Source organism: Accipiter gentilis, chromosome 2 (assembly GCF_929443795.1).
Source record: "Accipiter gentilis chromosome 2, bAccGen1.1, whole genome shotgun sequence".
In the NCBI taxonomy this organism is placed as follows: domain Eukaryota; kingdom Metazoa; phylum Chordata; class Aves; order Accipitriformes; family Accipitridae; genus Astur; species Astur gentilis.
Genome location: NC_064881.1, coordinates 50,539,581 through 50,566,902, shown reverse-complemented (window position 1 = coordinate 50,566,902; position 27,322 = coordinate 50,539,581). Strand labels below are relative to the sequence as shown.

General features: G+C 37.6%; 1 protein-coding gene across 15 annotated transcripts in view; it reads left to right on the top strand.

Annotated features, from left to right (window-relative positions):
• Positions 1-27,322, top strand: part of PTK2 (protein tyrosine kinase 2) — a 227,179-nt gene that overhangs the window by 136,033 nt on the left and 63,824 nt on the right. For all 15 annotated transcript variants that reach the window (XM_049819633.1, XM_049819642.1, XM_049819634.1 and 12 more), the window contains 7 exons: positions 1,131-1,185; positions 5,493-5,633; positions 6,360-6,437; positions 7,421-7,528; positions 8,760-8,877; positions 16,854-16,884; positions 19,378-19,430. In XM_049819633.1, coding sequence (XP_049675590.1) covers positions 1,131-1,185; positions 5,493-5,633; positions 6,360-6,437; positions 7,421-7,528; positions 8,760-8,877; positions 16,854-16,884; positions 19,378-19,430 — 584 coding nt within the window. The remainder of the gene's footprint in view (positions 1-1,130; positions 1,186-5,492; positions 5,634-6,359; positions 6,438-7,420; positions 7,529-8,759; positions 8,878-16,853; positions 16,885-19,377; positions 19,431-27,322) is intronic.

The window sequence follows — 27,322 nt, the reverse complement described above, 5'->3', positions numbered from 1 at the left end:
AAATGCTTAATGTTAAACTAATATATTCCTTGTCAAAATATCTTTGCATGTTATTTAGATGGTAATAGTGTGTTAGATTTACTTAACTGTGTGGGATGATAAACCGTATATAATTTGCATTTGAGAAGAAATGCATAAAAGGAATTAACATTTATGGAAGTTTTATAATCTTTCAGGTTACTGTCATTGCACAGATGCCAGTGTTTGCTGCTGTGCATGAATGTTCTGGTCCTCTTAATTGAGGATGTTTTTAGTATGGTTTGTGAAATTGTATATTACTTGTCTTTAGGGAGCTTTAAAAATACCCTGTTTTATTATTTTGAGTAAGCTTTTTTGGTTGACTTTAATGTTGGCTTTCTTCTTGGGCTGTTAGGTAGCAGTAAATACACACTGTATATCTCAGGCTCACTAACGGCTTTTCTTTTCTTTGCCAAATGTAAGAACTCCAGATGTATTTCTGTTTATGTTCAAAGCATGCAGTCATGGAAAGCTTGCTTTCATACTTATTTCAGAAGATAAGCATGTTTGTTGAAAGAGATTCTAACCTCTTAAATTTAAAGGAAAAAAAGTCAGTAAAACCTTTGAGAGGGAAGGATAGAAGTCCTTTTCTTATTTACATTTTTTCTTTTAGTTTTTTCCTTTTTCTTGTGCAAATTTTCTGCTAATACTATACACCTACTTCACAGTCATGCAACATCTGTTACACCTGGTTGTACAATGATTTTCTTCTGCACTAACATACCTCTGGCAACTTCTCAGGCCTCTCTCTTAGCTAATATTTAGTTGTAGTGATACATACACACATCAGATGTAAGCTAGGCACATCTGAGCCACAAAAATATTTAATCCCTATGTCTCTGGGTTTCAAACCAGGGCTGCAACCCTATGTATAAGTGTGAAAGTGAGCTCGATGTGTATCAGTGTGCAAAACCTGAGTTCATGGACAGAATTAGGATCCTGATTTACAGATGCAAAAAGTGAGATTACTTGCAATAAAAAGATGGGAATTTTAACATTAGATGCTTAAAATGAGGAAAAAGTGAGTCAAAATTTAAAAAGAAATTAATTATAGTGCTGCAAAATACTGCACAATTGTTTTTATATTAATACTGTGTATGTTTTTGTTTCAGGAAAGATGTTGGTTTAAGACGTTTTTTCCCGAAGAGTTTACTAGATTCAGTGAAGGTAATTATAGTTCCAGTCAATTGTATACTACTTGAAAAAAGGCATCAGAAATCTGAAAATTGCATTATCTTTTTCACCATATAGTCATAAGTGAATTGCTGTGCAGTTGTGCTGTCTTGGTGAAAAATTATCAAACCTGTCTGTCAAATTGGTAAGATATAAATCCATGTAGTACAGGTGTGCAGCTGGCAGAACCAAGATAGTGATTTACGTGGCTGTGCTGAACTACTGTGAGAGAGGTATACCTCTGCCTCTCAAACCTTGTGGAGAGAAGTTCATAAGAAGTCCTCAGATCCTCTAGTATCCTCCTCCCCCCCCCCCCCCCCCCCCCAAAAAAAAAAAAAAAGACATGAGACTTCTGGAGAAAGACGAAGGGGAGATGTAAGAAAGCAGCATATTTTTAGTGGCAATTCAATAAACCATATTCTGCCTTCCTTGCTCAAGACTATCCGACTCATTCAAGGAAGATTTCCAGTATTTTCCACTTATGATAATCCTAGTTAAGAGTATAAATGTTAGTTGAATCTCTCTTCCATTGAAGTCTGTGTGTTCCCAGAGTAAAAAATGCAAATTTTTCTTGACATGTTTTGAAAAGGGGGATTAAGAATGGTCACCAAGTATTTTTACAGCTATAGCAGTCTGCTTATGAATGTCTTGGTAAAATATATCTTAGAATTCATATGTAAAAGTACAGATCATAAATCGGTGTTTTGGTAAGCACTGATAGAATTCAACTTCAGATTTAGAAAGTTTCTACATTGTGATTTAAATGGGTAAACAGAAAATGTCTGTCATGAAGGGGTTTTGTTTCAAAAGACTTTTGAAAATCAGAAGCTAATGAAGTCAAGTGGATTTAGGTAATCCCTCTGCATTTTAATTTAAGCAATTAATCTGAAACTGTATTCTCTGCTAATGAGAGAAATTGTGGTGAAAGGCTCCAGACGTAAAAGAATGAGTAACTGTCTCAAAAATGGTATTACGGAGCCAGAAAACTGACCAACAAAGAGAACTGCTCTTTAGAAATCATGAAACGGAGAGAATAGCAGAAAGAAGTAGCAAGAATTGCCAGAAGGTGAAGCTGAGTAGAACCTTGCCAAGACATGAAAAAAAGGTTGGACATATGAAGAGGAAGAGCAAGGGAAGGAAGAATGGGTCTGCTTTTTAATTAAAGTTAAATCCCTATTAAAAATATTGTAGGATTGATTCCAATGATTAAATGACTCTCCCACTTTGTGAAGACTGATGATTTTGACCTTGCAGGCAAAGGAGGCCTGATGGCCATGAAATATAAAATTAATTATTTCTCTCTATTAGTGAGGTAAAGTGTAGAGTGTAGTGCACTGGTAATCAAATTTGTTGATGTTACACATTTAGGAGATGCCAGCTATACAGAGACTATCATTCTATGTATAGGAAGACCAGAAGGCTGGAAAAATGAAAATCAACATATTTAACAGTGCCAAGTATGAGGTGATATACAGGGGTTTTAAACCAGAAAGTTCAGCTTTATTTAAGGAGCTCGTTAAATAAATAAAAAAGAAGAGTTTAAAGACATTTATATATTAGGGATTACAGTGTCTGTAAGAGATAGTGTTGTAAAAGAAAGCCAGTGCTGTCCTAGGAGGTGTCTCGGGAGGTGTCTCCAGGAGGAAACATTAAAGTCATTGGACAATGCACTATGTCTCATACATACTGCAAATACTTGAATTTATCCGTGTTCAAGAATGAGTAATCAGCCTAATTCAAGTACAGAGGAACAGTTACTGAGTCAACAGGCCTGCCATTTTCATTACTTCACCGGAGAAGAATAAGAAATCTTCCTGTGTTTGGCGTAGTAGATGGTGCCTTGATGGTGATGTGAATGCTAAGCCATGCTGTCTGTATGTAGCTATATCAAGCATGCAAACACCACTGGGGGGAAAAAAAAAAATCTACTTATACTAAGCCAACAATTGGGGTGGGGGTGGGGGGGGATGAATGATGCAGGGAGATGGATGTAAGCCAGATTGTGTTTAGTTTGGAAATTAGGAGTCTTCACCGTCACTCTAGAGCATGCTTTGAGCAAAAGCAGAGGAAAAAAAATTGTTCTTAGGAAATATTTTAAGAGCAAATTTTCAGTGCATTTCCCTTGAAGTTGTCATTTGCAGGTATTTCTCATAAATGGCTCTCTTCCCTTATGGAAGAGGTAGGGGTTTTTAACTGACTTTCTCTTTACCCCTTACTAATGATCTCAAAGTTGAAGTGAAGAGTAAGTCTTCTTGGTGGACTTAATGAGCCAAATAACATATGCCATTATGCATGGGAGTCAAGATGATGCTGAAAAAGGCCAGGACAACAAACTATGGGCAGAATAAAGTATCTTTCAACAACTGAGTGGCCGAAATACTTGGGACAACTTGAGCTAGCAGCCATTTTTCTTTTCTAGTGTCTTCCTCCTGGTATTAGCCAGGCCTTCATTTAAGGCTAAGGTCTTCAGTTCCCTTAACGTTGCTTTTCCCAGTAAAAAGGAAGATAACGTCTGAGGCAGCTCTGGGTGCAGTAGGGAGGTCTCCTGACTGCCAGATGCTTTCTTTATCCTACCCAAGTATCCGCAGCCTGTTAGAGTAGTGATCCACCTGATGGTAAAAGGTTCTGCTAAAGTGACGCAGTAGTTTGCAGTTACAAGAAAATGGTACATTTCCTTGTTAACTTCATAACAAAAAGTTTGTGTCAAGCCGAGGGGTTTTTTCAACCCATATATATGTATTGTTGCAAAACTGATTATCATTTTGTATGTGAATATGCAACACCTCGGATCACTGCTATTAGAGTAACTCTTTTGTGAACACTCCTTTTAAAAAATTCTGGCTATTTAGAGTTCTGAATGTTCTTTAAAGGCTTACGAAAAATGAATGCCTAATCTGACTGGAAGTGTTAACAAAAGGAAGTTTATATTTGTATAGTGCCTGGAGCTCTTAACAGGCAAGGTGAAAGAATGAAGAGGTTTAATGCTGTTACAACAGGACATTTAGATATGTTTTGGTAGAGGAACAATGGTAATACCTGTCTCAACCTTGACATATTGCAAAAATAAGCATGGTTTGGCCTTCTATCATTGTTGTTAGTTGGAAGATGTATTGGAAATGGGTATTACTAAGGTTTTTTAAACCACATTCAGTCACTTTAGACATGGGTCAAGCTTTGACAAAGGGAAAAAGAACAGATGTTTATGGTTTTGATATTTTGGCACTACGTGGTAGAAACAGTGGGTCACCTGGCCCTACACTACTTACAGAGCATACCTGTACTCTTAGGTCTTTTCCAACCTAAATGATTCTGTGATTCTTATGATTAGGACAGATGAGGAGAAGGCAACTGCACTTCTGTCTAGATGAATTCTAGTGTTTAGAAACAGATGTTTTTGTTCAAGATTCTTGACTGCTTGTTCAGTTTTGGGGCATGTTAAAGAGATTGCTTCTCAGATTGTTTTATTTTCATATGAGTGGCAGCCTTCCCAGGGATTATACGTTATATACAGACAGATACTTTTCGTAAGTCTTGGTTTAGTTATCCTTTTTCTTTTTTTTAAATGCAGTTCTTTGAAAGCCCGCTTGTATCCTCTACGTGCTTTCTTTTTCAGGATATGCAATTACGTGTCTTGCTCTGTCCCACTGTCGCAGATGTTGGGAGGATGATTTGTCCTGCTCTAAGTGGTTATTTCTACTCTGAAAACAGTTAATAAAATGATATGCAATGGAGTTCAAATAGTTTCATTTAAATGTTTGGTTACTTTCTACATTAATTTTTAATTTACTATTTAAATTTCATATTTTTATATGGAAGTTATTTTGCATATTATCAGACTTTAAGAATCCACTATACTATGGATAGTCTAAGATAATGTGCGCAGGGATTAAGACGCAGCTACAGCTGGGTTGTTACAAGATAAGAGACTGGTGATTTAAGTTTAAAACCTAGTATGAAGGTGTAGGTTGCTGTGTTTTTGTATTGGTACACAGTTAAGAAGTTGGGAGATATGAAGAATCTAGAAAAAATAGTTCCTGTAAAGGTTAACATGTTGTCTTTATTATTTATTCAATACATTATTAGTTAGATATTCCCTTCATAATATATAGCAGAAATAATTTTGTTCCCAAGCAGAAGTTGGAAGGCAGAACCATTACTTACATTTTGAAGCTTCTTTTTTTTCTTGAGAATTGTCTGCATCTCATTGATGAAGAAACTGTTAGTAAGTGACTGAAACTCTTAAAATGCACCATCACTGATTAGATTTAAAATAATTGATCATTAAACATTTTAATACACAGGCCAAAACACTACGAAAATTAATCCAGCAAACATTTCGACAATTTGCCAACCTCAATAGAGAAGAAAGTATTTTGAAATTCTTTGAGATCCTCTCTCCAGTGTACAGATTTGACAAGGAATGCTTCAAGTGCGCTCTCGGTGTAAGTAGAGGAATGTGGCAGTTGCCGGAATGCGTGCTGTAGTTATGAGTCTGGTTTTGCTCAGTTCTGCAACTAATTGCTTGCTTGTTTCCTGTTTTGATGTACACATGATTTGGATTTCATTAAACAACAAAATATATTTATTGATTTGATTTAGAACTTTCTCAGTTGACTGTTATAAAAACACCATTCATTAGTAGGGTAAGAATTGTACATTATTAAATATTTTTATTGGTGCTTCATTTGTGAAAGTCATGCAATTTTTAAGTTGGTTTTGTGAGGAAATGAGTCTTCTCAGCTTCTTCCGGTTGTAAATTTTCCTCTAATGCCTTTTAATCTCTACCAGTTTCAACAAAATGTTGAGAAAGGGCCTTAAGTCTGCAAGCTTTGTGAAAATAGACACTCAAGTAGAAATTAGAACATTAACAGCAGTGTCCATGAGAAAAGAGAAAGTACAGGAAATATATAGTTCTCATGTAGACCTATGATAAAACACATGGAAACGCATTTTTGAGTAGCAGAGATCCCCAGGAAACTAGTCCCTAGGAGTTTTGCTACTTACAGAATTACTTGATTTTAATATACTTCCAATTGTTTGAAGAGTTTAAAAGCGTCTAGAGATTAATTACTAAAACCTGTAATTATAACGTTGGAGGGTAGCGTTCCATGCATAGCAAGGTCTTGTCTTACTGTTGAAATTCTGTCCTTTCTCCTTCAATTCTGAAGTCAAGCTGGATTATCTCAGTGGAACTGGCAATTGGCCCAGAAGAAGGAATCAGTTACCTTACAGACAAGGGTGCAAATGTAAGTCTGCTTCTGTTTTCTCAGTTACCATCTTAACAACCATGACCTGTTGTGAACTGAACTTCACACAGAGGGGAATTGCAAGTCTAATCTTCGAGTTAAACACAGAAGAACTGGGAAATTCAGCATACACAGCTGTTACTCAGATACTAACTCATGATTTGGGATCAGAGAAGATGCAGTTGGGTTAAGTGGAGAAACTGTCAACTTTAGCACTGAATTTGTTGGCTTTTGTACCCAACAAAGTGCTCACTTGCAGAATTTGAAGCATAAGTGCTGACTTTAACAATGAAACATGAAAATTACTCTAAATCATTCTCCTCTCTCTTGTTTAATCAATTAGTGTTTAGCATTTGTGCAGTCATTGCTGGTTTATTTGCTTTACTTCATACCCTTAATAGCCTTTTCATTGCCTGATATTGACTGCATTACAGTATTTCCTGTACACCTCTGTGGTGCAAGGAAGTTACGTTCAGACAGGTTGTTCTAGCAAAATGTGTGGGACCTTTACAGTCATGAATTAAGTTGAGCCTATGTCCAGCTTCTATTGAAATTAATTCAGAGGTAGTGAAAAGGTTTGGAGATCAGGAATGCATAGCCAGCTAAGAACATACCTTTTACAGCAGTCTGAAGGTACGTTAAGTATGCTGTGAGTGCAGGTTCCGTGTGGTTAACCTGTTGAGTTTTCTGTCTTGACCTCCAAGGCTTGTTTCCACTGTGTAGTTTAGCCTGTATCTGCAGTTACTCAACACTGACCTCTGTAGGCAAACTTGGTGCTTGGTTTCATTTTGCAAATACTTTGGATATTTGTATATGTTGTTAGCCAAAGCCTAACGAAACTACAGGAGGAAGCGGGAACAGATTTCTGCAGGTATAATTTAGAGATCAAAGTCTACATGCGCTTTTGGGACATCAGGAATAAAGGCAAAGTATTTTGCTGTAATTTTGAAATTTTCCCCACTTTTTCTATTGCCTTTCTGCAGCCAACTCATCTAGCAGACTTTAATCAAGTGCAGACTATTCAGTATTCAAACAGTGAAGACAAGGACAGAAAAGGGATGTTGCAACTCAAGATAGCAGGTGCACCTGAGGTAGGATATTGACAATTGTGATCAACTTACTAGCTTTGGTTTTCCTACACTTAATGAAGATATTCTGTATATCATACTTTTGTTCTTGTCTGTAACTTCATTCTGGATTTTTCTACTGTCAGTGTAATTATGATATACTAAACGTGTACTTCACTTTTGTTACTTGCATGTTTAAGCTGGGCACTGCCTATCTGTGTATGTGTACAAAGACTTCAGTTACTGTTAAACTCTCTTGCTTCTCCGCCAGTGCATTATATTTTAACACTTTGCATGCCGGGCATTCTGCAGTTTCTTGATTTTTCTTGTTCTTTAAGGGGAAAGGGAAGTTAAGCGTGAGCAGTCGTTATTATGCTAGTCAGATATTTTTGTTTTTAAAATAGATTTAGAGCTCAGTACATGTTCTAGGTTTTGCATCTGGTGCTTGTAGACTTTGATGTTTGTAAAAGAAGCTTAATTGAAAAATTTGAGCCCTCAAGTGCAACTTAATAGTAGCCTGTGTATGTGTCTCATGCTTTGTCCTAAAGAGGAAACTGAGCAATTTCACTTTTGTGAAAAGGGGAAATATGAAAGAGGGAAAATTTGTTCCCTCATATTACATGGAGGCAAAGCTGGAAGGGAAGTCAAATTTTTTTGCTTGGTCTTTTCCAATGCACTGGAAAACAGTCACTGTGGTAGGGAAGGATTGAAGGCAAGTTGGCAGCTCTGTGCAGAGGATGATGATGTTGGTGGTATTAAGATTAATAGCTTGTCTGTATATCTCATCTCTTTTTCCACTGTCCATCTTTTTTTTCCTTTTTTTTTTAAATTGGGAAGGTTACTTTTTAGGGCAAAGAATAAATTGTCGCAAAAGGGTGGAAAAAAGATACCACCTGTAAAAGCTTTAGGGAATAAGCAGCTTCTTCAGAATCGTCATAATTGTAGCCATAAAAGTCATAGCAGTTGTAAGGAACAGTGGTTGACTGAAAGTTTAGCTAGCAAGCCACTTAATAAGCCCAGATTAATATTACATTTGGGTGGAGGGTATTATCATCAGTGCTTTTGAACCTTGTGTTTTAAATTTTCTACATAAAAAGTAAAGCAAGAATCTGGTTGTTTTTTGCTCACCCACATTTTTCTGTTTACTGTTTGCAAGTGTGTGTAAAGTTCTGATGCAATGACACAGCTGTTCTACTCAGTGTTTGCAACTACAATAATAACTCTTTGTTGGTGCCTTGTGTTTTTCCTTCTTTAGCCTCTGACAGTGACAGCACCATCCTTAACCATTGCAGAGAATATGGCTGACTTGATAGACGGATATTGCCGACTGGTGAATGGAGCTACGCAATCTTTTATTATCAGGCCACAGAAAGGTAAGGAGGTGTTTCATTCTGGTAGTTGCTATGCTCATATCTACTGATAGCTTCTTTTGGACTTGAATAGAAGACACAAGGTAGCAGCAAAACCCTCATTTGGAGGCTCTTGTCTTTCAGGGGGGGACCATAGGTATTTTTGTTATGAGAAGCACTGATAGTAAATGTCACTCCATCAAAAATTACTCAATGGCTGATAATTTAGACTGGTTTACAGTAATCACTGCTTTACACTATTCTAAACCTAACTAGCAGAAGTAAATTGTAATTACAGGCACCCCTAACAGGGACATGTTATCTTGAAATGTGATTCCCTCATACACAAGTGGAAGTTCAGAGAGGCTGGTTAGTATGCATGTGGATAAGGTTCTGACTGGTGATAATTTTTAAAAATTTCTGCCTTCCTCCTAGATACCCAAAACATCTCTGTTTGAAAAAAACCCTCAAACTTTGAGAGAAGTCTCATGAGCTTTTCTCATAAAATAGACTAAAGCAGAGATGCATTTTGTAGTGTTGATCAGTTGTTTCTGTATCAACCCACAAGCTGGACGCAGCAAGACAAGGGTGGAGGTACACCTAGCTTTAAAGAGAGGATTTTAATCAAATTTCATTCAGTTTTTTCTAATTTCAGACACCTTTATTGAAAAACATCCAAGCAAAGCTGCTTCAGAATGGAAATTTCTGTCCTCCTGTACTAATCTTTACTCGTGGAAATTAAACCAACTTCTTTGGTTTCTAAAACAATGAATAAATTATTTCCTTCTTCTCTATTTCTAATACAAGAAAGTACACAAACTATCCCAGAAGCTCTCCAATCTGAAGCTGAGTCCCATTTTAGCCACATTTTTGCTTTTTTGTGCCACTGGTTTTCCCTGGTCTGTAGTTGTTCAAATGGGGTAACATTATTAACATAGTTCAGGTCTTTCCCAGGTCCTTATATAGCATCCTGCCTGTGCATGGCAGAAAAAAAGCCCAAACTGAAACTTTGTCATTCAGTAATGGAGAAATGTGATTGTAGGGTGTTAGATGTTTTGATAGCACTTAGTAATTGTTCAAATTTTTCTTAAACTTGCATGTTTGTTTGTTATTTCTGACCCGTAGCGTGTGACTGACCTTTAGCTCCAACATTAGCAGCTTTGTTAGAATTTGTGTTAGTCATGCAACCTTATCTCCATACAAAGGAAAATCTTGCCTCAACACAAACTCTGCTCTTGTAGCCAACCTGGTGCACAACTCGGTGATGATGAACCATTGGCACCAAAATTTGACACCAAAAGGATAAGCTAGCATCAGTGATAATGCTAGTTTATTCTAAAAATAAAATAGGCATCACAAACCAAGGTTTTCATTTCACTAGACTAGTCTATACCTGTGGGTGATTCTTTTGTGCCGCCTCTTTTCTGAAAAATCATGGTTTGGGGTTTGTTAACAATCCTTGTTATTCACTCGTAAAACTTTCCTTCTAATATGCCGTGGATTGGCTGTTTTTCAGCCTGAACTATAATAGACAAAGCTGAGCTTCTAAAACTTTTTGGTATCTTAACACATTACCTTTCCCCACCTCTCAGTCATACTAAGTTAATGGATAGCTCTGTCTCTGTCCTCTACTTTTTCTTTAGAGACATACATGTAGAGTATGTCCAATTCTTGCCACTTCTGCACTGGTAGTATTTCAGAAATTTGGTCCATTCAGTCTGCATTGCTAGTTATTATCGGCTTCTTCCTCTGCTACTAGAATGGCTTTTCTTTTCTTACCTATATATAAATAAATGCTCTTAACTCCACAAAATACTACTGCCTCCTGATTTCCAATTCTGTCACTCACAACAGCAACTGCAGCCAGTCAAGGCCTTCGTCAAGTCTTAGTTCTGTTCGTCCAGTGTGCAAGCTTCTAGTGCTGTGCATTGTGGCACTGATTGTGCTCCAGTCATGTGTGTTTCCATTTCTCAGCTAAACCCTGCTCTGCTGTCCTCTGCTGTTCTTGCCCAAGCAAGGGAGAAGCTCCCAGTCAAAATCTCTACAGGTTTTACCATGTCCTCTTCAATACTTACTTATTTCATGATGCATACAAGCAGCTGCCATCTAAGATTAGCAGGGCATGTGGGTCCTAACTTATTGCCGTAGGTGGCAATAAAAATTCACCCACTCTATTTGTAGTTTTTCTTTATAATTCTTGTCTTCCTCTAACCTGACTTGCTTATCATTCAACTGTTGCATCTTCTAGACTCACTAAGCTCTGTGAAGGGCGAGATTTCTGATTTTTCTGTGTTGCACAAGTATGCCTTGCCCTGTGGTTTGCTGGTAGGCATGAACGCAAAATAAATCAATGCATTTAATGGAGTGTGTTTATTGTGTGATATTCTTATTGGTGTATTTTAACATGGAGCAAATGAGCAGTGATTGAGTTAAGAGAACTATATAGCACTTTGGGAACACTCCTCTTTATGCAAACATGAAGAGAATCCCTCCAGTTAAAATAAATTGTACAGTTCTTTTGTCTGAGGTTTCTTTTTTTGAAGTTCATAGCAGTACTCAACATATTAATTAAACATTTTGTAGGAGAGCTGTCCCCACCATGATCTGCATTCCCAGATCCCTCCCACAGTGAGCTTTGATTATCTAAGGCACATCAGAAACAAATCATGTAGCAACTCGATCCAACAGATGTTTTCTCCCCTCTTTGAGCTTTCCCATCACCTCTTTGTTGTAAATTTACATGTTTATTGCAACTCTCCTCATAAATTAGCCTTCTTGATTACTAAAAGAACCTGTGTTTTTATGATACTGTCTCTCTCGCTATCCGTTAATGATCCAGTTTCTCTTAATTTGGTGAGAACACTTGGTAATGTTTAAGACCTGGATAGTACTTGGCATATTTCCATTCAGTTTGTTTTATTTTTCATAAATATTTTGGTATACAGGTCCCTTTAGACCAATGTGGAAACTTTAAACTTGATATTTGTGTTTCCATTATCACACTTAACTTACAGGCAAAGAGCAGAAACGAAGCAACAGATAAAAACTTAAATGGCTATTAAGTGGCTATTTACTGACTGGACTATGCACTAAGTAGCTTCCCTGTGATCTTAAGTCTAGTGGCTGAATTTTGTATCTATTAATCACTTTAAACAAGCTTTATAGGTAATGCAGAATTGTCAAAACTCTTATAAAAGGCTAAAAATACTTAGGAAAAGAAACACCTGAGCAACTGAAATAGTTATCTGATTGTCATTCCTTTATACCAGAACTCACCTTTACATTGAAACATTCCCTTTAAATCTGCAAGTATTGCAGCTAAATGAAAACTCAGAATTTTGAGTTTCAAAATACCAAAATTAAATAATCCATTAATTTCTCCAAATAATTGTTTTCTGTTTTCACACAAATTAACCATGAGCACTGTTTTCATTTTAATGGAATGGCAGCATGTATTCTAATTCTTAGGATAATGTTATCACTTTCACTAATTTGACCCCTCAGTGATTTTGCTTCACAATAATTTCAATCAGGTGAGGACAATTTACATTGTGGTAAATCAAAATACTTGAGAGTTCTTTTCACATCTCCTGGAGCCAGGTGTTATGGGACTGGTGGAAGGTACTTGAGTGTATGTGCCAAGGTTTTGGTAGCAGCGGGGCTGCAGGGGTGGCCGCTGCGGGAACAGACCAGGGATTGCCCTGTGCCGGTCACAGCTCTCTCTGCACCTTTCCACCCCTTGCCTCTGTGTCACACACACTTGATAATTCTCATTAAAATACACATTCATCACACATCTTTAGGACTTTCACTTATATCAACAAAAATTCCCAACATCCAAATCCAAAGTATCATCATCACAAAAGAAAAAAAGAACAGTATATGCACAATAAAACTCTCCTTGTCCCATCACTGCTTTATGACAATACATTGCCATACATTGCCAACACCAGCATCCAAGCTCCCCACAATTATTGCACTCCCTGTCTGACTTTTGGCGGCTATCTCTTTCAATTACTGTTGCTGCCTTGAACTCCTGAAACCCCGTGTTGGGCACCAAAAAGGTGGGTTAGCCCTGGCCAGCAGCCAACCTCAGCTGCTTGCTCACTCCCCCTCCTCAGCAGGACAGGGGCAGAAAATAGGATGAGAAAATTCATGGGTTGAGATAAAGGCAGGGAGATCACTTAACAGTTGCCAACATAGGCAAACCAGACTTGACTGGAGGAAAATTACTTTATTACCAATTGAAATAGATTTGGGTAGTGAGAAACAAAGAGAAAATTTGAGCAACACCTTCGCCCTACTTCCCCCGCTCCCCCCTGTTTTTCCCATTCCCACCTTCACCCCTTCCCTCCTGACTTGTGTCCCCCCAAGGGGCGGCGCCGGGGCTGGGCCTGGGGGTTGCGGTGGGTCCCCCCCAGCCCCTCTCGGCCACTCCTCCCTCCTCATATGTCTCCCTGCTCCAGCGCGGGCCCTTCCCCAGGCTGCAGTCCTTCAGGGACAACCTGCTCCTGCCCGGGCTCTCCACAGCCACTGCTCCAAGCCGGCTGGAACCGGCTGTGTCCGGCATGGGGCAGCCCCGGCCTGTCCTCACACAGGCCGCCCTGCAGCTCCTGCTGCTAGTGCGTGGGCATGGACACCCCAGTACTATCATGCATATCCCATTTTTTTAACTGAATACAGAATTGGGCAAAATGTTGTGGGTTTCAACTTGTGAAAAACAACATATGCTTTTACTGTGATGCTGTTAGTAATGAATTTTGACTTCAGACCTAAAAGGGTACTAATGAATATTTCGTTATTTTATTTGGGATATAAGCTGTAAATGGATGAGCAACAACTTGGGAAACCCTGCCTGAAGTGAGCAGTTTGTATCTAGAGGGCACGTAGGCATCTATAAGATCAGCTTTGATATGCCATTTTGACAGTAGTCCCATGCAGATGGATTTTTATTGAATATTCTCCAGTGAAAGGGGGGGCATCTTTAATACTATTCAATAGTAGATTTTTTTTTTCTGGCTGGCCTTTTTTTTTTTTAAGCACATACTTACTTTTCCAGTTTCCCCTGTACATATCTGGCTCTCCCCTTGAGGCATATCTCCAGCAGCCAAAAGAGGGGTGTTGTCCAGGTAGCCGGTCAATGCATACATCAGATTGTGGCTTAAGATCGGTGCCATGTGCTCCTTCCGTCTCCCCAGGGCTAAGCATGCGTTTTCCACATCTCCCACCCTCATCATTCCAGAGGACAAGGACCCAGTTCTGTTCAGTGCATGACAGTGCGTTGCTCTGCTACTACTGAGAGCAAAATCAGTCATGCCTCATGGAATTTGGCGAAGGACAGTGAAAAGGAAGATGATCAGATCTAACTGGGTTTTAGTTGGACCCATGCATGCTCTCTGGTTTTCCAACCAATCTGGAAACAAACATTCATGTAACTTGGGTTAGAGTCTGCTTTTCTCTGTCCATCGCCATCATTTCCTCTTGACAGTTTTCCAGCCATCTCAATTCCTTTCATCTTTGTCACAGTCTACTCATTAACTATATCATACTGCTACTCCTCAACTAACTACATAATTCCACTTCTATTCATGTTCTCCTTATCTCACAAAATGTGAAGAACAGGTTTACTGTTAGGATAGAATCAGGATTTTGTTGTGAAAGAGATGTTTTTTTATGATCCATGCTTTATATTTTGCACCGATAGGAAGCTGTTCAGTAAGTGGGGACTTGTAGGGAACAGAATAGGGTTCTTCTCATTAAGAAAATTAAAAGACTGCACTGGAAAGTTAGATTCTATCTTTATCTCTCTTAGATCCTTTTTGCTAGGTGGTAATTGACTTCACCATACACTAGCAGTTGCCAACTGTCGTACTTCTTACTTTCTTAAGAGGTTGGGGTCTACATTTGCAAGAGAGAGAAACAGTCTGATATGCAGCTGAGGTCAGTACTTTGAACATAGGAAGCATTGTGGCCCTGCAAGTGTTATGCAGTCATTCACTGATGTTTCTGAAGGCCCCAAATATGATGCTGATGTGCTTCACACGCAAAAGAACCCAAAGGAAATGGAAGTTCCATCTTTAGAATACACTTTGAATAGTATGCAGTTAACACGTGATGGAGCTGCATATTAAAGAGCAGGGAAAATAATTTTGAATAGCTGCTTATTAATTGTGCATCTGTTATCTTGCTTTAAAAGGATGGAATGGGGAAGTTAACAGTGCAATTTATTAAAGTTATTTTAATACAGAGGTTTGTATATTTGTATCACTTTAAATCTTGAAAAACAACAGACTGCAAGTATGTTTCATCAGTAACACATGTGATTGATTCATCAGCAACATCTAAACCATTAAATCCATTGCCAAATGTAGGAGCAGTGTTGGAATAACTAGTAGTAGCAGCATAACTTGATGTAAACTAGAACACAGGATGCTTTCACGAATAATGACTGACAGCTGATGTAGATATCGGGTGGAATTTAAGGTTCTTTTGCGTGTTCTTCACAACCCTAGGGAGGCCTCCATAGTAGCACGCAAAACTCTTCTGCCAGTTTCTCCGAGCCTGATGTCTTTTGTCCAGTTTCATCCAGTGTGAACCCTCTACTGCCCATTACGGTCTCTCTTTTTTGGTTACCTAACCCCCAGTCTTTTATTGCTAGGCTGTCACCTTTATGACTTTGAGCTCATACTTGTCACTCCACACTGCCTCTAAGGATCTTTGCCTTTTATTTCCTTCCCCAAATGGTATCATTTACCCTAACATACCACAATACCTGTATCTCCCACCTCATGCTTCTTGTATAATCTTGCTGTTCTTCCTCTGCCCTCCAGTTTCAGGGCTCTAGTCACTGTGCCAAGCTGCTGTAGGTCATCTTGCAAATCACAGCTTCTTGTTTCCCTTCTTTCCTGCATCTTCCTTTTCAACACCTGTGATCAGACAGATCAAAACAGACATAGGTTGGTGAGCCAAATGATCTTATACCTTTAGACAGCAAAAATATTGTAACAAAATACTGTAGTTTGCCATGGTCAGCATGGCTTCTGGGTATCGGGCATTTCTCTACTCAGTCCCATAGTACACAAAGGTGAGATTGTACTTTACTTCTGTAATGTCTGGAAATTTCAGAAATGTTAATGCAGCATAAAAACAAACTGGAATTTACATGATTTTGTGTAAACAGTGTATGTCACCATTTTCTAAAAGTGTGGCTGTTCTGTTTTCTCTCTGGTCACTTTATCAGTGCTACTGTGATTTAGAGAGTGAAGCCCATTTTAATTGCCCACCTTGTCTCCTTCCCTGCATATTTCAATCTACTGTAAATCCATGTTTTACTAAAGGATTAGTCGCTTCCTCATCATCCTTCCCCACATGGATACCAAGTGTCTTATCAAATACAATAGGGGAAAAAAAACTTGAATATGTACATCCAAGCTTTTATACACAATACCATTATCAAAGAAAGATTGGCAAGGATTTGACAATAGTTTACAAAAAGCTAACTTCATCTCTGGCCACTAAGTTTTACTATTGTATAATGTCAACCCAATGTGAAATCAATATGATAAGTTACGCGGTTGAAAGATTTATTTTAGTTGTGTTAGTGGAAGTCCCAGGTTGTCTTCAGTTGTTTTATTCATATGTTAGCACTTAGCGCATCGTGGAGATAAAACAAAAGCATTTCTTACTAAAGAGATGAGATACTGTCATACCTTCTGCAAGTGATTTATTGGAGTTATTTGTTAAGAATAAAAAAGATCTTCCATATTCTGTACACGTTGTTCTCTCAGACAAGAGTTTGCCAAAAGGTCTGTATCCCTGCTTAGAAGGACTTGTGTTGATATTCTGCTCTTAATATTTGTATAGAACAGTCTTTTGAATCAATATAAGCTTCCCTGAGAGATTGTGATGATTATTGTTTCAGGCATTTATATATTGCATATTGAGAGAGGTTATTTGGAAACTTGAAAAAAATTTAATCTTGTTTTTTCTTGTTTACACAGAAGGCGAAAGAGCTTTACCATCTATACCAAAGTAAGTTTTATGCTTTTTTTTTTAAAAAAAAGTTTTGAAAAATAGTTTTGCTTAAGTGATGCTTTAGGACTTTTTATACATGCTTAATTTTTATTGTTGCTTTTGGGTTCTAGGACAAATAGAAGGCTGTGATTCGGGGCCATGGGGCATAAATGACTGACAGCAGTATTTTAAACTATAAAGATACCCGAAATAAAATCTGAGTAAAAAAGTGCATAATGCATTGATCATATTTGACAGTAACAGAAGAAGGATGTTTTGGAAAAGAATTGACTGGGATTCAGGCTATTTATTTTGAGTCCATGAGTAAATTTAATTATAAGAGTGAGGCTAAATAGTTTTTGAATTCTGGTTTCAACCTGTGACTCAGTCTATGCTCTTGTTTTTCCTGTTTGCCCCCTTTTCTGCTTATGTGAAATACAGAAAATATTTTTTTTTGTCTCCTTTCATAAATCTGTCATGTCACTTTTTGTTAATAATATTTCCATAGTAGTGCCATTCTGAGTTGGGATCTTTAGATTCAATGTAATAAAGAATAACATTTACATAACAAATACCTTTTAATCTATTTTTTTAAATATAGTAATGTAGAAAAATTCTTCTCCAATAGTAATTGTGGATTTGTAGAAAATGTTAATCTATTCAGGCAAATGGAGTTGCCTTTTTTCCTATGGCTGGTTGTATGGTGATACTGTATCCAAGGTATGCTGAGACATGCGGTCTTATAGTTCTTATAAAGTATGCTAAGTTACCTCTCTGCATGTTTCTCCTTCCCAAACTTTAAGATAAATAAGAAAAGATTTCTGATTTAGCGCTGTTTGAACGAAGAATACTTCTTATGTTGTTGGAGTTGGTAGTCCATAACTCAGTGGTAGGCAAGCCTATTAATTCTTCCTGTTGATTCTCTGCACTCCTGCTGTCAGTGGCTAGGTCTCTATCCTATCTGGCAAGTTTTGATGGTCATCTTCCCTTTGCATGTGCAGTTTCTTTATTACGGCCTCCTAACCTTCAGTCCTTTAACCAAGCCACTTTTTTTTTTTTCTTTCCCTTTTTTACAATCTGACTGCTTTCTGTATAGCCGTAGTCAGACCCAGTTTAAAGCCACATCTCATCACATTGTTTTCCTTGAACCCTGTTGGGCAGTGTCACCAGTATCCAGTAGCAGGAGATAACTGTTGAAAGACCAAATGAAATTTAGCAGTTTATAGTGTCTTATCTCTTCCTTTTTCCTTTGGGACACAGGGACTGTGCCTACTTTGACCCAGCCACCTCGTTCTGTTTCTTCCTTGATTCCTGGAAGGAGTCTAGCATAATAATAATAATAAGTAGTAGTAGTAGTATTCGTATTATTACTACTACTACTTCTTTTGTAATTGTTCAGTGGAGTATGGAACACAATGTGTTCCTGAACCTGCAAAAAACTAGCCACTTAGATACTAGTGGTTGCTCCTCCTTCTCAGGTCCTGCTGCAGTCCTCACTAGCCAGGTAGCTTTCTCATGGTGCAGAGGGAGAGGAGTTAAAATGCAGGGAGGAAAAGGACATGAAAGTTGAGGCTGGAAGCAGTAAAATTGTAAACTTAGTGTGCAGTCTTATGGAAGAGGAAAATATGTTTTTACTTAAATAGATACAACTGAGAAACACAGAATAATTTTCTAATTACATAAATTTTATCCTGTTTTTATTTGTAAGGATTTCTGGGATAAAATAAGGTTTGAAGGAAAAGCTTCTTCCCATTTTTGGGACAGTTTACCAAAACTGAATTTGTACACTTGAGTCTGTTCAAACAGGAGCACCACATATGCTCTTAGGCTGGCAGCAGAGGAATGGGCTTTTGTTGAATATATAAAACTACTAGGCTACACCAATCTTGCATCTGGAAAGATGTGCCTTTACCAGATGAAATTCCAGATACCTGAAAGAACAAAGTGCAGTACTCTTGCTGTCCTACCTTTAAAATCATGTTTATATATGTACATGAAAAAAAATTTAGAAGAATTCATTGGAATTTGTTACTAATTAATATTTATAGCTAATTAATTTAATTGTTTTTCTTAATTTACTTGATGTGTAAATCAAATCAAAGTTGTACAGGGAAAGTAATTTACAAACAAAAACTTAATTCATATTTTATTTCCAGTAAATAATATAGACAGTAGCAGCACCATCAAATTACGTACATTGACAAAGTTCAGACATGCACAGATTGTTCTTAGAAGTTTGTAAAAGTTAGGTTTTCTTTTTTTCATTGAAATTTGCTGTCGTTGTGAATCAATACGCTAATGAAAACTGTAATGCAATCTCTCTGCTCTTACTCCCCTAGATGGGATTGAAATGGTAGATTCCTTTCTGACTTTTCTCCCCCTCAAAATCTGTCACTGTGCGAAATGGATTGGCCCTGCTAATTACAGTAGGTGCCCTGTTAGGATGAATTCCCAGTGTATGTGACCGTGAAGAATGTACAGCATTCAGCGCTTCCAACCTCTGTTTTACAGGCTGGCCAACAATGAGAAGCAAGGAGTAAGGTCACATGCAGTCTCTGTGTCAGGTAAGGCTCATAAAAAAAATTGCAAGTTTATTTATAAAGCTAGGAGATGTTTAGGTGGATTTTTCACTCGCAGTTAGCTCACTTCTTGCTGCATGGCTGTTGACTTTCCCAAAACCATAGCTGTGCTGCCTTTGTAGTGCAGTTTCTAAAGAGAAACTTTTTGCAGCTATCCTACGTAGTGTCGCTTGTGAGAGCAGCCATATCCGTGCAGTAATGCAGGGCCAGAATACTTCAAAGCAAAGCTCCTTGTCAATATTTTCACTTAGCTTTGTAATGAAGTAGAATATTGTGGGCTAGAACTTAAATTACCTGAGTATGTGTTAATTATGAAGGAGCAACTTTGAAAAGTGAAAATAGGCAATTAAATATTAATCGTCACTTTTCAGAAAGAAGAAACTTAATAGCTGGTTTTTTGTAGCTGCTGTTTAGATCAAAGCACTTAATTTTTGCTGTTGAAAATCATAAGTTAATTGAAGGATGAGCATGTGAGATAATACATGTTTCTATAGCTTATAGGCTTCTGAGAGTTCTGTTAGTTACTGTGGGTTTTTTTAAGTTTCTTTACTTGAGAGAGAACATTTTTCTTTTACAGAATCTCAGAACAAATCCTTTTGAGGGATTGATTCAGTGTCTTAGTAGAAAATAAATTTTAAATCTTTATACATAATACTTATTAAGGAAATTTCTCAATGCAAAAGCATATTAATATTATGGTATGTTCCTACAGATTTCTAGTATTTGGCCACGAACTTCAGGAACCAATACTGTGACCCAGTGGAGTGTACACCCCTGACTTACGGGGAGGCTACAGCCCCACTTTAACATTTATGTGAGCGCTTAGTAGCACATATTAAAAAACCCAACATACTTCATACAAGAAGGAGGGAAGAAATGTAGATATTTGATTAATTTCCTACTTTTTAGATTTCTTTCCCCACCCTTAACCTTTTTTTAAAGATGTTTGATATTCACCCCATGGCATAGGAAGCCTAAGTAAACAGACCTTGCACAAGAAAATAGATGAGAGGATCTGGAATTAAAATGTCTATCAAGCTGCAGAGGTGTAATAGAGCTTCATCAGTTACTGTTACCTCTCGGAGTCAAATAGCACCTCTTCTTCCTTCAGTACCTATCAAGCAAGCACGGTAGATAAGGTAGATGAAGCATGGTCAGCATTCTTGCCTGTGTGGCTCATTTTAGCTGTTAGAAAAAGTTGAAAGTTCTTAAGTGATTAATGCTGTGGTTTTTAATCACTCCACTCATGCAAAAAAAGCTAATCCTTGGGACAAAAAAGTTGTACTCCCTGCCACCTCAAATTTTCACCCTTTCAATTTTTCTGAGAATGCTGATATACTTTTACTATTAAAAGCAGTAATAAACACTTGCTTCATGATCCTTTATTGCTGTCACTTTGACTTTGCAACTTTAGGTGTCTTTTGCTTGATGCATTATATCTGAAATACTCTTGTGTCTCAGAGCACAACTCACTTCTCTGCTGTTTTGAAGTAGTGTTTTGATATTAATGTAGGGAAGTTAGTTGTAATTCCACAACTCTGGCATTTAGGGAGTCACATAAAGGTGAATGATGGGCAAATGAGAGCTTTGCTGTGGCACCACAGAAGAGACAGAAGTAGCAATGCTGGAGATGAGCTGGTTGTTCAAGTCAATGTCACGGAAGCTGTAAGGTGCAAAGCTGGCTTTTGATGCCATAAGCAAAAGAATAAAATTAAACCAGAAGATGTCCTTCCCTTTCTTTCTAATACCAAAATCAAAACCAATTAGGTATTTTTCTTGTATTGTAATAAGGTTTTATATCTTCTTACAATGAAATCATTGTGCTTAATGCTTGTTTTTTATACCGTCTTACAAATCACTGGAAACAGTGACATAATACTGGAGTGATTCAAGCCATTGCATTTATTATTCAGTCTCAAGGGTTTGTTGTTCTTTTAATATAATAAGGGTACATAGAACACAGATATACTTTTTTGTTGTTGGGTTTTTTTGCCCCAAGATTATTTGAAATGCATTGAGTGTGTCATGGATGTCAGTATATTTAAACCACAGACAGATTTTTGAGATGAAGTTGCATTGTAAGGGTTTTTCCTCGGGAGGTGCTTTCTGGAAGAATCTGAGTCCCCAAAGGAATCAACTTCTTATAAATGAACTAATACTTCATGTAGATGTGAAGAAGTGTCACTCCTGTTGTCACATGTAACTGATCCATCAGTATGGAACAGCACAGGCAACAGATGTACATAATGTTCAGTTAACCCAAGAGTTACAGGTCAGCAGAGTCTGACAGCTGACAGCATCCAGTGCAAAGCCAGCTGTGGGTGATGCTATCTTGGTTTGCAGAATAAGAGCTTTTCTCTGGTGACATTTAAGTGACTTAGAGCTAAGGGCTTCAAACAAGACGAGCTTTTATAACTTACTGACAGCTGTAACGTCTTTCACGCCTTTGATGGTTTAAATCATAAATTAACTCTGCCATTTGTTTTCAGTGAGATTGCTCCCATTTGTTTAGACCTCTCCTGATGCTAAAGCTAAATAGCAAAAATCTGAGATAGACATTCGGCAGGAAAATTAAGCAGTCAGACATATTTATAGTATTAATGCCCTTAGTTCTAAAGGATGGCTTCACACTGAATTCCCCGCCACAATTTGGGGAAACCAGCAATAGCCAAAACCCAGTGTGGAACACAGTTTGGTGGTCTAAAAGTTCAGGTGTTTGTCTGAAGTTTTGTAGGTTTAAAAATGAGCCTGTTAATGAAAGACGCCTTGTCTGTCTTTCTGCAATATTTCTGGCCTAGTGAAGTGAAAACTTGTTCTTTCCAAGTATTTCAATATTCCAAAGCATACAAAGATAGAGTTTTTAAATACTTTTTTTTTCTCTCTAAATAAAGGCCTTTTCAAAATAGTGAAGGGTGAAGTTGGTTTCAGGAATCCAAAGCAGCAGATTGCTGGACCTGGGAGCCAAGATGTGTTCTCTTACGGGTGTGTGCCACTGAACCAGGTTTCACCACACACCTCTTACTGCATGCTTCTGTTCCTGTTTCTTCTGGTATTATTTGTCTGCCTGCCTTCTCCAAATTAGATGTTCCTTGCAGTGGGCACTGTCTTTCACTGTGTGCAAGTAAGATGCCTGTGAGATTTCCCCCATTTTTTAAAGCATAGTAATAATTCTATCCCTCAAATTTTACATTTGCGTGTGTGTAGGTTTATAAATAAATATAAATAACAAGCCCAATTAAATTAGCTGGATTTTAGATTTCTTTGGTATACATTTGAAGTTTTCGTTTGAGTTGCAGTGATTCACCAGAATCAATGAGCGTTTTAGCTAATAGGTAGATAGTTCCAACTTTTGACTCCTTCTCCCTCTACTTCTGTGTTTACATTAAAAAAGAATTCGATGTATTTAGCCAAGAGTGTACACTCGGGAAACAGTAAGGCTAAACTATTTGCTCTGTGCAAATAGTATATCAAATTTGTAAGAAGCAGCATACCAGTTTACTGTAATTTTATTGACTAGATTTCCTGCTGTTTTGCTTGGAGTCACCATGTTAAAATGCTCTACTCTAGTCTACAGGAACTTGTTTTGGCCAGCAGTTTGTTTTGAAATAGCAAGTATTAGCCTTAGTAAGGTGATGCATATATTTCCTGATACACATATTTCCAAAAATAATAATTTACCTAGTCAATTATATAGTATAAAAAGTTCTTTATAAAATTAAATCAATAAAGCTGTAGTGTGCTTGCTCCCTTTTTGCATAAATTCTTTCTGACACAGAGTTCTTTGGCTTCTTCTGCCCCATCGTCGCTTATATAAATATGACTAGGAAGAATAAATATGCTTTTGCAACCCTTGACTAAGTCCTTTGCACTAGAGAATTCTGTGGACGTAAATTTTTTTAATCATAGCTCAAACATTAATTTACATGCAGTGCTACAGAATATGACATTTCAGACTGACTTGTTTCAGCGAGTATTGAACAAGCAGAGTATTGAACAAGTCTTGGCAATGTTAGGTTCTTGGCATTGTTAGGTTTACAGTTGGACTTGAAGATCTTTAAGGGTCTTTTCCAACCTAAATGATTTTGTGATTCTAAGCAGTTACTCTTGGCATTTGGATATTCAGGTACTGCTGAATAAAATAACGTGTTTGTGGGGAGGGAGCTCCAACTGGAAGGATGACAGTAAGGAAGAAGATGAGACATACTGCCAGAGCCAGTACAAGGCATGTGCCTGAAGGGGTTTTTTAGGGCCTGCCACAGGGTTGGTCGTGGTTTCAAGTGGGTGCTGGTTTTGCAGCTTTAGTGTGTGCTTACTTGGTGAAGGAAATTGAAAGGTATTTAAAAATACGATCGCTGTTTCAGATGTTAAGGCAGGCTGTTCAAGCCATCTACGTAACGGACCCCAGGACACACACCTTTAATAGGGAAATAGGTACCTTAAAGAGAAATTTGTTTGTCATCTTGTTCCCTAGCTGGCATGGCTGTTGTTACTAACACAAGTAGCCTTTTAATGTAAAAACAGATGTAGCTCTAAGTGCATGGTAATACAATGGCATAAGTTTCTAATAATGCTGTTGTACCATTGTCTCTCTATAGAGGGGAAAAATTGTTTGCTTATTGTGACTCTGTGAGAAATTATAACTGTACCACATGGTTTAGATATATCCAGTAACATGTCCTGCGAAGGAGAAATTGGGTCTCTTGGAGAGAGCTTCCTTATAGGAACTGAAGGATTTTAGCATCCTGAAAGAGGGGCTTCTCAGCAAGTTTCCAGGTTCTGCCTTAGAATCACTGATTTAGAGTATGATATCATTACACTTAAATTGCATGCTGTGGTTAACTCCTGATCATGGTGGTGAAGTGGCATGAGAGTTCTCTAAGGTGCTACTTAGGAGCAGATCCTGTTTGAATTAGTTGCGAATTTAGTCAGACCACTGAGCTGAAATTTCAGTTTGAATGAAAAAAATTCTCTTTTGAAGGAGATAAGCATGATTTAAGTGAGATTTTAGCATGCAGAAAATAATTATATGGTATAGTTAATCTGTGAGAGAGAATTCCAGTAGGTTACCTAGAACAAACGGAAATATAGCAGGAGCCAAATGTCGAAACACAAACAGGAGAGGAAAAAAAAAAAATATATTCACCTGATTTCAGTATTACACCACTTTAAAATGTTCTTAATGAAGGAGATGTCAGCATATGAAAGGGACTGCATGTACAGGTGAGTGATGCGGGCTGATCACAAGCAAAGCTGTGAGCAAGGGTAGAAAGACGAATACAATTTTATTGAATCACTTCTGCTTGCAAAGCACAGTGCGTGCTCTGTTTCATGATTCCTGTGCTCAAAATGAAGGTCTGCCCTGCACTCAACTCTGAAAGAGTTTCTTGTGTAAGACTTGCATTTCCTAGTTCAATTTGAATTAGTAGGGGAAAAGGGTATTCTTTGCTTGAGGTTATAAAGTTGTTTGGGGTTTTTTTTCATGTTCATTTTATCAAGTGACTCAAAAAGACAATGCTGAAATGTGCAAGTAGATTTCTAAGATGAAAAATTGTATCTTGAGTGCTTATGACTGTGTCTGCTAGCTCAGTTATGTCGTACTCTACAGCTCACTTCTGAAAATAAAGACTAAAAGTCTTAGCATAAATTACATAGTTATACATTCAAATTACTAAGTAATTAGAGGAATATAAAAGCTCTGTACAGCTGTAGCTCTGCCATATGGTCATAGGACTGGGAGACATTCAAGCCTAAGGTTTACTGTGGATTAATTTTAAAAACCTTGAGCAGGTCATTAGTCTCCAAGTTCACGAAGGGAGTTACTTGCTTCTTAACTCGCCCAGCTATTCCACTGATTAATAAGATAATACAGTTAAAAATACCCTTAATGCTAATAAATTACAATATTTCAGATTCCTATCACAGTTGAATAGACCGGTGTTCTTATCTTTTTGTATTTTAGACTGACTAAAATGCTTCTTTTCATGCATAAGACCAGAATGGAGGAGACCAGTGGAGACAGTCTAAACAGATTTCCTCTGTATCAGTGCCTAGGAAGTTACTGCATTGATTTCATCAGTCTGTGTCGTTGGTTAAAGAGTTCTTTCCCCTCCTGCACTCCTCCTCTGTGATCCATTCATTTGATATCAGCAGACACTTTTGCTTTGCGAGTAATGACACTGTCATATGAGTAAAGAAATGTTCCATGAAGTATTAGGTTTGGGAGGTTGTTGTTTATGTATAAACATATTTGATGTGACAACTGCATAGTACTAATTTGATTTCAAAAGCTTGAAAACAAATAGATTTATTCCTTCTACAGATTTTTTTCAGGGCTTTTCCTCAAACTGGTTTGGGAATGTATGACTAAAATAGAATGGGACATTATCAGTTTCAGCCTTCCAGTGTTGGTTATCTGCTCATACGGTCCTAACGAGGAGCTCCAGTAGTAACTGCCCTCTGTCCTGGTCAATTCCTTTCTAACGTAGTCTGTTGCATAGCAAGTGATTTGTTCTTTTTATACATAGTAATTTCAGTGAATATTTAGTATTGAGAAGAGGAACTAAATAAAAAAAAGAAGTCCAGTGAAGTCTTCAGCAGCATTTCTGAGCTTTATGGGCATTTAGGTAGATGGCAGTGGTGTCCTGGCTGGAAGCTGGTGTGGAATGGTGGAAATCTCTAAGTAGAATTCATTTCAAGCAGGTACTCTATAAGGTCCTGAGGAAGTGGTGGAACGTCTTTGTTTTTTAAACTTAGAATCAACTCTTTACCTAAATAAACTTTCTTTTGTAGCTAGACTTGACGGTGTGGTAAGTTTAAGACAAAGTAGTCTTCCGTTTAGTCTGGCAGAATAGTTGAACAAACTTTATACAACAAATCGTAAAGGCAAATTTTGAAATGCAAAAGACAAGTTGGACTGCGTATCTCAGGGCATCGTGACATGTACCTCATGAAGTAAAACCACCTTTGTCATTTCGATGTGCCCTTCATATGAAATAGGTTAGTTAGGTTTCAGTCAGCTTCTGCTACCCATATATTAATGTGAGAGTAAACGGCATTTCAGCATTTCAAGCTTAAATTAGCTTTGTAGCCTGAGCAGACGGGTCAAGAGTTGAAACATCTCTTCCCTTTTAGATAGCTTGCATTGCTTCCAGTGACTCTATACCTGTTCTTCTGTTTCAGTATGGAGTATTGGATTCCTTTATTCTCATTTCAGTACCTTTTTAGTCGTCTCTTAAAATGGCTCTAGTAATTTTTTCTTTTGTTTCATACTATGTCTAAAGCTTTTTATGAATGTTACTTCAGGTTTTTGTTAGAATGATAGTGCTGAAAATTGTGCCTTGTGATGTTAGGAAGATAAATCTCTAGGATTGCAGTAATGTGGTATACATGGAAATACTGATACACTAATTTACTCAATAATTTTGCCCTCCTTGCACCTGTTCTAGTTTTTAGCATTGAATCTGATTAATGTTCTGTCATTTTCAATGACATGCACTTTTTTACAATTGATGAACGATTCCTGTTTGTTTAATAACCCTAGCAGTTTTTTCAATGGTACTTTTTTGATGTTTAGGATACAATGATAAATATCACCCACTTGTTTCAACTCTGGATTAAAATTGCTGTCTTAGCAAAGAATGGGTTGTACATAATAGTGTGTTACCCATTAGATTTGCATGCATGAATTTCAACATGCAGCCTCCAGATTGGACAGTGATTGAACAGTGATTGAACACACTTAATACACCTTTAAAAAAATTCTGCACATTATCCCTCAAAATCCGGCCATTAAAAACTGCACAACTGTGTATAAGGTGGTGCTTTTGTGTAAGTATAGCTGCTTTGATGGTTCTTAAGTTTCCAGAATCTATGGCAAA